At 46.1% G+C, this 10,827-nt stretch overlaps 1 protein-coding gene across 1 annotated transcript; it reads right to left on the bottom strand.

The window, feature by feature from the left end:
* Positions 1–309: 309 nt before the first annotated feature.
* On the bottom strand, positions 310–10,285 carry THUMPD1 (THUMP domain 1 NAT10 acetyltransferase adaptor). The gene is made up of 4 exons (XM_087729524.1): positions 9,993–10,285; positions 8,473–8,644; positions 5,931–6,179; positions 310–2,712 (listed from the first exon to the last, which is right to left on the bottom strand). The coding sequence occupies exons 1-4, from the start codon at positions 10,251–10,253 to the stop codon at positions 2,411–2,413; spliced, it is 984 nt and encodes a 327-aa protein (XP_087585650.1). The 5' UTR covers positions 10,254–10,285; the 3' UTR covers positions 310–2,410.
* Positions 10,286–10,827: the final 542 nt, after the last annotated feature.

The following is a 10,827-nucleotide window of genomic DNA, read 5'->3' as shown; positions in this document are numbered from 1 at the left end:
CCATAGTAACGGCTTCACAGTACTCCACCAGGGGGCGTTAAGGGGGGAAAGCCAACATTAGAAATTATGTTTGGCCCAGACATTTTCCCCCTATACATAAATACCCGGGCGATGCCGGGTTATCGGCTAGTAGGTGAATAAATGAGCTAACGCTGATCTGGTCTGTTTGTATGCTGATTTTAAAAGGCAGAATTGCTTCCACTGATCATTTATTTTCACACACCAAATCTGGGTGGTGGTATTGTTGTTTTTTAGAAAGAGAAGCGTAATTTTTTTTTTTTAAGCAAAGAACGTGTGTTAGCCAATCTGTTCCAAATCAAAAGGAGGTCAATTTAATAGAAAACAACATACAAAAGAAAAGAAAGAGCACATACAAACTGGAAAATATTATACCCCTGCGAAGACGTTCCACTGTGTGAAGGTTTTATTTTCAGACAAGAAATCCCACCCAGAGAACAGCTGGATTTTCTCTCCTTTAACATCTCCGCAAGGAATTACGAGTTTGGAGGGTTAACATGTCTTTCTAACAAGGTTAACTGCAAACAGAACATTTTTTTTCAACAAAAGATGTATATTTTCCCCAAAGTCCCGTTCGGTTAATATCTTACAATTTGCTTAAGATAGTTAAGAAGGATCTCTTACAAGCAAAGTTCCTCCAGGCTCAATATTCACCTGATGAAGAGTTTACAAGAGAAACTTGAACCTGTTCCGAAATCAGAAAAAAAAAAAGAAACACACACCAAAACATTAAACTACCTATTCTTATAGACTGGGGGGGAGGGTCTCCAAAGTTGGCAACTTTGAAGACTTGTGGACTTCAACTCCCAGAATTCATGCAGGGCTGGCTGAGGAATTCTGGGAGTTCGAAACCCAACCTGTCTCAAAGGGGCTAAGTTTTCGGTCATCGACTGAATGAGAGATCTCAAGAGGTGCTGTTTCTCCAGGGGGAGGTGGTGTCAGAATACGAGATCTCCAGATCCACGGAGACGCCAGGCCAAGAGGTGGGGGGGGGTCACTTCTGTTGACCTCCCTGCTCCCCAATAAGAAAAACTGGTCACGATAATAACAATAGCAATAGCAGTTAGACTTATATACCGCTTCATAGGGCTTTCAGCCCTCTCTAAGCGGTTTACAGAGTCAGCATATTGCCCCCAACAACAATCCGGGTCCTCATTTTACCCACCTCGGAAGGATGGAAGGCTGAGTCAACCTTGAGCCGGTGAGATTTGAACCGCCGAACTGCAGAACTGCAGTCAGTTGAAGTAGCCTGCAGTGCTGCATTTAACCACTGCGCCACCTCGGATAATAAGAAACAGAACGGGACAATTTAAAAACCTTTAATAAGTCCACTTTTCTAGTATCAGCTAATTCTACTTCCAACCTCAGGCATAATTTAGGAACGATTCACCGCCATCCCGCACCTCCCGTTACCCAAAATCCTGGCTGCATTTTTGCAATTTTAACTTCAAAATGCCGGAACATGTCGCCATCTTTATTGGGGGGGGGGGGACCCAGCAGAAATATGTTTGGCTGGCCAGCAGAGTGTCTTTCAGTCCTAAGGATAGGACTCATAAGTGGCTCTGGGTCAGGAAAAGGCTAGTCACGAGTTTGACCCAGCCTCAATTATCTGTTTTGCGTATGTAACACTCGGGCAGGGATGACCATCCTTAAAACCTATGGATTTCCAACTCCCAGAATGGCTGACTGGGGAATTCTGGGAGTTGGAAGTCCAGGGGTCTTGAAAGTTGCCGAGGGCCGTCCGGCCCTGAATTACAGGTGGTGAAAACCATGGCTTGCATCGTTCAGTTGGAAACACCCCCACCCACCCACCCCCAATTCAGAATAACTAAACTACAACAAGGCAGGAATGGTGGGGGAGATGGTCTGAGACAAGCTGCGTCTTAACCAAGTCACCTAGAGCAGTGATCTCCAACCTTGGCAATAGCAATAGCAATAGCAGTAGACTTATATACCGCTTCATAGGGCTTTCAGCCCTCTCTAAGCGGTTTACAGAGAGTCAGCATATTGCCCCCAACAATCTGGGTCCTCATTTTACCCACCTCGGAAGGATGGAAGGCTGAGTCAACCCTGAGCCGGTGAGATTTGAACCGCTGAACTGCTGATCTAGCAGTAGCCTGCAGTGCTGTATTTAACCACTGCGCCACCTTGGCTCTTTAAGACCTGTGGACTTCAGGTCACTTTAAGACCTGTGGACTTCAACTCCCAGAGTTCCTCAGCCAGCTTTGCTGGCTGAGGAACTCTGGGAGTTGAAGTCCACAAGTCTTAAAGTTGCCAAAGTTGGAGGCCATTGACCTAGAGAACGGACATCAACCCCCGACATCATCAAACATCCTGCAGATGTTTCCCCCCCTTTTTTTTCTTCTTCTCCTCGGCTCTTTCGTTCAAGGTCCTAGTCCTCGTGATTGTCGCTGGAGGCGGTCTCCGTCTGCCCTTGGCCCTCGGTTTGGTTTTCCTCCTGCGCTTCCGGTGTTTTCGGTCCGGGGTCGTCGTTCTCGTCGGGTGCTGTAGGAGCCTCCTCCGGCTGCTCCTCGGATTTGCTTTTCACCACCTCCTGGAGATTGTACTTCCGGAAGAGAATGTAGTCCTTCACCACACTCAAGCAGCAGACGTTCTTGATGATCTCCACCACGATGGTGTAATCGGGGTTGCTCAGGTCGACCTTGTTTTCTGGGTTGAAATGGCCCACCACGCCTGCAAGGCAACGATGGAAAGGAGAAGGCAGGAACCGCCGCCTTAATTTAATTACTGTATTTTTCAGAGTATAAGACGCTCCAAAATATAAGACGTAACTAGCTTTTGAGGAGGAAAACGGGAGGGGGGGGGGGAGAGAATCTGCCTCCCAGCAATTTGCCTCCTTGCAGCAAACAACAAACAGCACAATGTACATGTCAGGCCTGCATTTATATTCCTTTTAGAATTTTGGCCTGCCACACTTTCTCTTATTTCGTTATGCTGTTCCTTTAAGTATAGTCAATGGGAGGTTGGATTAGAAGGAGTAGGATTTTGGAATGTATTGTTTTTCATTCTTTACTAGAAGCCAAGGTCATCCTTTGTCTCCGCACTTTCACACCTGACCGGAAGAAGCTGAGCGTGGACGCCAGCATGAAAGGAGAAGATTGGACCATGTGACGGACTGTGGGTGTGGGGACAAGATCATGAACTTTTAACTGGGTGGGATTCTGATGTCATTTCCAGAATTGGGATTTCCACAGCAATGTGCTAAGATGTCTGCTTTATTAAATTGGAACTTTAAGGATTGTTTTGCCTTGGACTCTGATTTAATTCTACATGATACTTGGAACGCTGACATCATCCTTCTGAGGTGGGTAAAATGGGGACCCAGATTGTTGGGGGGCAAGAGGCTGCCTCTGTAAACCGCTTAGAGAGGGCTGTAAAGGACTGTGAAGCGGTTCATAAGTCTATGTAACTGCTATTGCTATCTATTCCTTCAATGAGCAATCCCCAGTCTTTGAATAACATTCTGTGATAGAAAACACAATCCTTTGTATGATACCTTGAGTGGGCTTCCAAATTATATTTTTTTATCATGCGGTTCCATGGCCTTCAGCTGATACCCCTACCCTATAGTTGGGGTGCCAACTATATGTGCCAACATGCCTGCTTTATTAAATTGGAACTTTAAGCATAGTTTTGCCTTCGATTCTGATTTGATTCTACATGGTATTTGGAACGCTGACAGTACACCGTTTGTGGCATTACATTTGACTATAATTGTACAGATGCTGTTAAAATTGAGGTGGCTTTCTGGAAGTGTAGTTATTCTCTGCTATTTAAAAGAAGATACAATAGCACTGGGCCTCTTCAGATCAAGCATTGATTTTAAAAAGCTTCATTTTGTTAAGCTGCCTCGAACAATAATAAAGCAGTCTTTAAAAAATAAGACTAATGATTTGAACATTCTATAGGCATTGAGAGTAATTGATTTGCCTCCTTGCAGCAAACAGCAAACAGCCTGATTAGCACATGGGAAAAAAATCTGCCTCTACCTCGCAGCAATTGGCCCCTTGCAGCAAACAGCAAGTTTCACTCTCAATTCCAGTTTAACCACGGGCCTCCTGGTGATCAGTTGCGTGACCCGTCAAAACCGCGGTAGACAAAAGCGCGCTCGACGAAAGCGCGTACCTGACGTCATCAGCAGCGCGACGAAAAAAATTAAAAATAAATTAAATTGAAATTAAAATTAAATTAAAGCAAGCCGATTCACATAAAGGTAAGGGTTAGGTTTAGGGTTAGGGTTAGGTTAAGGGTTAGGTTTAGGGTTACGTTAAGCATTAGGGTTAGGTTTAGCATTAGGTTAAGGGTTAGCGTTAGGTTTAACGTTAGGTTAAGGGTTAGGTTTAGGGTTAGGTTAAGGGTTAGGTTTAGGGTTAGGTTTGGGGGGGTTAGAGTAAGGTTTTCGCTTTAATTTTAAATTTACCGCTCACAGCGCGATGTTTTCGTCGCGCTGTGATGACGTCACGTACGTGCTTTCGTCGAGCGCGCTTTTGTCTACCGCAGTTTTCTGGTGGAACCATCAGTTGTTTCAGGCTGCAGAAATTGCCATAGCCTATTGCAGCCTCCACATATGCCCCATTTTCTCTGCTTGCTGCAAGGAGGCAAACTGCTGGGAGACAGAGGCCAAAGGGTGGGGGCTGATGGGTGGGCAAGGCTACATTTGGTGTACAAGGTGCACCAAAATTTTCACCCTCTTTGGGGGGGGAGTGCGTCGTATGTTCCGAAAAATGCAGTAGTTTAGTTTACTTTATTGTCATTGCACGTGGTACATCGAAATTAAATGCCGTCGTCATTGTACGTAAAAACACAAACATACATCCTTTGCTTTCTATAGAATTGAAAACGAAAACCCGATGTTGCACTCTACCGCAGAATTCAGTATGGTTACTGCCCTGGGATAGAAGCGAGTAACGGGAGCTCACTCTGTTACCCGACGCTAGGGATTCGAACTATTGAACTGCCAACCTCCTGATCGACAAGCTCAGTGTCTTTTGCCCTTTTTGGAAATCCACTCGTAACACACACACAGACACCAGTGGGAAAAAAATCAAACAGAAAAAAGAAGCACCGGTATATGCTCACTTCTGGAAGTGGGGTTCCAGGCGCAACTTTTAGGGTGCCCGGTTTGAACCCCCGTTAGATTGGAGTTTGGAGTTTATTCAATTTGTAGGCCGCCCTATTCCCCGAAGGGACTCAGGGCGGCTGAACAAAAGCCAAGGGAGGGGAAATTACAAAAAGTAAGACAAAACAATCAGACAATACGAACAATTTAAAAGCACAACAGACACAGCAAATTCGAGTTGGGGGGGGGGGACTCAACCCCAGGCTTGCTGGGACAGCCAGGTCTTCACGGCCATCCGGAAGGCCTGAAGGGTGGAGAGGGTCCGAATCTCCACGGGGGAGCTCGTTCCAAAGGGCCGGGGCAGCCACAGAGAAGGCCCTCCTCCGAGTAGTCGCCAGCCGACATTGGCCGGCAGATGGAATACGGAGGAGGCCTAATCTGTGGGATCTAATGGGCCTTTGGGAGGTAATTGGCAGAAGGCGGTCTCTCAAGTACCCAGGTCCAATACCATGTAGGGCTTTATAAGTAATAAGTAGCACCCTGAAGCGTATCCGGAGACCAATAGGTAGCCAGTGCAGCTCGCGGAGGATAGGTGTAACGTGGGTGTACCGGGGTGCACCCACAATCGCTCACGCGGCTGCATTCTGGACGAGCTGAAGTCTCCGAACACTCTTCAAGGGCTGCCCCATGTAGAGCGCATTGCAGTAGATTGCAACATACCCACAGGAACAGAAAGCCTTAAACCCACATTTTTAAACAGCTGCAGCTCCGCCATGGATTGAGATCTACCCTAGGAGAGAAAAGCCATCATAGTTTGCCCTCGGTGTGTTACCTGCCAACTGTTTTATGACTTCTTCCCTGGTGAGGTGGTGGTTACTCCGCGCCTTGTAAACGATCTGGAAAGTGCTCCTCTGGGGGGTTTTGAACCAGGGTTCGAAAAGGGTCTCTGCATACCGCTTTATGTCCGCGATGAAGGCCTTGCAGGAGCCCGACACGGGCAGCATGCGCAGGATGACCCTGGTTTTCTTCTTCTTGGTGGCATGCATGTCCTTTAGAATGTAGTGGACCAACATCTCAGGGTCTGCAAGGACACACAAGGGTGAGGACTCGAAGCTGTTTCAAATGAGAAGCCCCGGCCTTCTTAGAAAGCACAGTCGGTTGAACATGAAAAAGAACGTCAGGTAAGTCCTCGATTCATGACCGTAATGGGGGCTACCCATCAGGGTCAGGAGTCATGGTGTTCGTAAAGCCGGGCGTCATGTTGAACGACGGACCTGATTTTACAACCTTCTCATAGCAACAGCACTTAAGACATATATTGCTTTACAGCGCTTCACAGCCCTCTCTAAGCGGTTTACAGAGATAGATAGATAGATAGATAGATAGATAGATAGATAGATAGATAGATAGATAGATAGATGGATGATAGAGATAGATAGATAGATAGATAGATAGATAGATAGATAGATAGATAGATAGATAGATAGATAGATAGATAGATAGATGGATGATAGAGATAGATAGATAGATAGATAGATAGATAGATAGATAGATAGATAGATAGATAGATAGATAGATAGATAGATAGATATAGATAGATGATAGATAGAAGATAGATTGATAGATGATAGATAGATAGATGATATAGATGGATAGATGATAGAGATGATAGATAGATAGATAGATAGATAGATAGATAGATAGATGATAGATAGATAGAAGATAGATAGATAGATAGATAGATAGATAGATAGATAGATAGATAGATAGATAGATAGATAGATATAACAATAGCACTTAAGACTTATATACTGCTTTTACAGCCCTATCTAAGCAGTTTACAGAGTCAGCCTCTCTTGCCCCCAACAATCTTGGTCCTCAGTTTACCCATCCCGGATGGAAGGCTGAGTCAACCTTGAGACAGCGAGAATTGAACTGATAACAGTCAGCAGAGTCAGCCTGCAATACTGCATTCTAACCACTGCGCACCATGGATGGATGGATGGATGGATGGATGGATGGAAGGAAGGAAGGACAACTCTTATATACCGCTTCACAGGGCTTCACAGCCCTCTCTAAGCGGTTTACAGAGTCAGCCTCTCTTGCCCTCAACAATCTTGGTCCTCAGTTGACCCATTTCGGATGGAAGGCTGAGTGAGACAGCGAGAATTGAACTGATAACAGTCAGCAGAGTCAGCCTGCAATACTGCATTCTAACCACTGCACACCATGGATGGATGGATGGATGGATGAATGGAAGGAAGGAAGGAAGGAAGGAAGGGCAACTCTTATATACTGCTTCACAGGGCTTTCCAGCCCTCTCCAAGCGGTTTACAGAGTCAGCCTATTTGCCCCCAACAATCTTGGTCCTCAGTTTAACCACCTCGGAAGGATGGAAGGATGAGTCCAACCTTGAGCTGGTGAGAATTGAACTGCTGGCAGTCGGCAGAATTAGCCTGCAATATTGCATTCTAACCACTGTGCACCATGAAAGGATGGATGAATGGATGGAAGGAGAAAAGGAAGAGCAAAATCACTTAGACTTACAGTGTACACCACTTCACTGCTTCACAGGTCCTTTCTAAGTGGTTTACAGAGTCAGCCTCTTGCCCCCAACAATCTGGGTCCTCCTTTTACCCACCTCGGAAGGATGGAAGTCTGAGTCAACCTTGGAGGTAGGGACAGATTTTATTTTCCTGGGCTCCAAGATCACTGCAGATGGGGACTGCAGCCAAGAAACTAAAAGACGCTTGCTCCTGGGGAGGAAAGCTATGGCAAATCGTGAGAGCATCCTAAAATGCAGAGACATCACCATGCCAACAAAAGTGTGTATAGTCAAGACTGTGGTTTTCCCAGTTGAATGGATGGGTGTGAAGGTTGGACCATAAGGAAGGCTGAGCGCCAAAGAATGGAGGCCTTTGAACTCTGGTGCTGGAAAAGACTCCTGAATTGAGTCTCTTGGACTGCAAGGCCATCCAACCGGTCAGTCCTAGAGGAGATCCACCCTGACTGCTCTTGAGAAGGCCAGATTCCGAAGAGGAAACTCAAAGACTTTTGTCACCTAAGGAGAAGGAAGGACTCCCTAGAGAAGAGCCTCATGCTGGGAACGATGAAGGGCAGAAGAAGAAGATGACAGAGAATGAGGTGGCTGGATGGAGTTACCAAAGTAGTCGGCGTGAGCTTAAATGGACTCCGGAGGACGGGAAGGCCTGGAGGAACGTTGTCCATGGGGTCGCGATGGGTCGGGCACGACTTCACAACTAACAACGACAACAGAGTCGTTTGGACTTTTTTTTAGGGAGGGTGATGTATAAATAAAATTAGGACTAAAACAAACTATAATCATTTCATTGGCAAACTCTATGCACACATACCAACACCCTGCGTTCGAATGAAAAACACATTGTTAGCTCCGCTCGGCAACGACTGGAATCGACGCCGCTTCTGTTCCGTGGAGGTACGGATCTGATCCACTTCTTTTTTCAAAGCTGCTTCGGCATCATCTTCCTCCTCTTCACCGAGCCTGACCACCTTTTGCTCTATAAACTTTGCACAGGCAAAAATACATAAATACAAATTACGTATTTTCGGACAGGAGCGCCCAAAATTTCCACTGCTAAGCAAGACGGTTAAGTGACATGTCAGAGTTTGCAGTAGAAATCACATCGCAAAAGCACCCACAGATAATCGATTCAGCAGGATTCATTAACTTCTTTATATACACAGCAACACATGAATAAATATACAATCCCAACAGCAGATTCTTCCAACGTGGTAGTGGGGAGAGATTGCTTCAGATCAGAGCAGACTAGATTAGTTCTCGTGCACAGACTCAGAGCTACACAGGTAAGCCACGCCCAGGCTCTGAGCCATCTGGCATGGCTCTCAGTCACCAAATACTTCCAATAAACACTCAGCTCCATTAGTTGCTCCAACTCCACCCAGATGCAAGAGAATAGAATAGAATTCTTTATTGGCCAAGGGTGATTGGACACACAAGGAATTTGTCTTTGGTGCAGATGCTCTCAGTGTACATAAGGGGAATAAAATACATTCCTCAAGAATAAAAAGATACAACACTTGGTGATAGTCAAGGTTACTAATAACCTATGAAATTGTACTAGGAGAAAAATACAAAATATAAATTGTAAGATACAAACAACATGGTTATAATCATAAGTTGGAAGAGATAGATGCTAGTAAGGAAGAGAAGAATAATAGTAATATAGTCTTAGTAAATTATTTGACAGTGTTGAGGGAATTATTTGTTAAGCAGAGTGATGGCATTTGGGGAAAAACTGTCCTTGTGTCTAGTTGTTCTGTGTATATGTATATGTATATGTATATGTATATGTATGTGTATGTGTATGTATGTATGTATGTATGTGTATGTATGTATGTATATGTATGTATGTATGTCTGTCTGTCTCTGTGTGTGTATGTGTCTGTGTGGCAATTGTGCTGATAAATAATTAAAGGGAGACTAGTATAGATCTATTTCAAGCTATTTAGCTCTCATCAGCTGGCCATACCCTTACTGGGATTCGAACCTGGGCTGTGTTATATATTAGGCAGTTATGTTAGCCACTAAGCCACAGGCTCTCATCAGAACTCTTTATCACACAATATATGCATACACACATACACATACACACACCTTTATCAGAACTCTTTATGACACAATATATGCATACACACACACACACATATTGTTATGTATATATGTAGTCGCGGGACTACATTTCCCAGCATTCCCACCGGGCACTTGCCCAGCAAGGAATCCTGGGAATTGTAGTCCCGAGTCTTCCAGGCGTCCCTCCCTCTCCCCCCCCCCCAGCAACACAACCAGCCAGCCAACCCCCAGGGGCTTCTCCTCCCGCCTCCCCGGCCTCACCTCCCCGGGCCCGTAGAGCTCCTCTCCGTACTCGCTCAGCAGGTTGTAGGCTTCGGCCACGCACTTCTGCTGGCCCACGTTGGAAGTGATGAGGATGCCGCTCATGCCGGCCTCCAGCTTGCGAGGCCCGAGCACCTTAGGCCGCTTGGACAAATGCGCGTACTTCCCTTTGGGCGGCTTCCGCTTGCGGCGGACCGGGGCCGCCTTTGCCACCGGCGGCGTCTCCACGGAAGCCTCCATGGGGGCGGCGGCGGCAGCCATGGGGAAGGCGGCGGGGGACGGGCGGCGCAGGCGCAGCGAGGCGCCACAACCCGGGCGGCGGGCTTTGATGGCGTCATCCGACCGCGTCCGGAACGTCTGTCTGTGGGTAGTAAAAGAGCATGGAGATAGGAAAAGTAGAAGACGGCGTGACCATAGAGTCGAGGCGCGGAAATTCAAGAGAGGATGGCTCTGTGGCGCCAGCTAGTGGCCCTCCCGAATTCTGCAGCCCGAATCTGACAGAAAGGCGTTGTTAAGATACAACTAAAACAGTGTTTCTCAACCTTGGCAACTTGAAGATGCCTGGACTTCAACTCCCAGAATTCCCCAGCCAGCGAATGCTGGCTGGGGAATTCTGGGAGTTGAAGTCCAGGCATCTTCAAGTTGCCAAGGTTGAGAAACACTGAACTAAAAGAAACGCCAAAAATGACACTTTGTGCAATAAGAAAACCCTAAACAAGAAAGAGAGAGAGAGCAATCACATAGATTACATGATAGACAAACAGACATAGATAACATAGATACAGAACATAGAGAAAGCAGGTGGATAAAAGATCAAATTAGAATTCAATTCAAT

This window comes from Thamnophis sirtalis, unplaced genomic scaffold (genome assembly GCF_051295495.1).
Source record: "Thamnophis sirtalis isolate CommonGarterSnake01/CBP01778 unplaced genomic scaffold, rThaSir2_p1.2 scaffold_14, whole genome shotgun sequence".
NCBI classification, from domain to species: Eukaryota; Metazoa; Chordata; class Lepidosauria; order Squamata; family Natricidae; genus Thamnophis; species Thamnophis sirtalis.
Note: the sequence above shows the minus strand (reverse complement) of the source record. Positions and strands in the feature narration are given on the sequence as shown.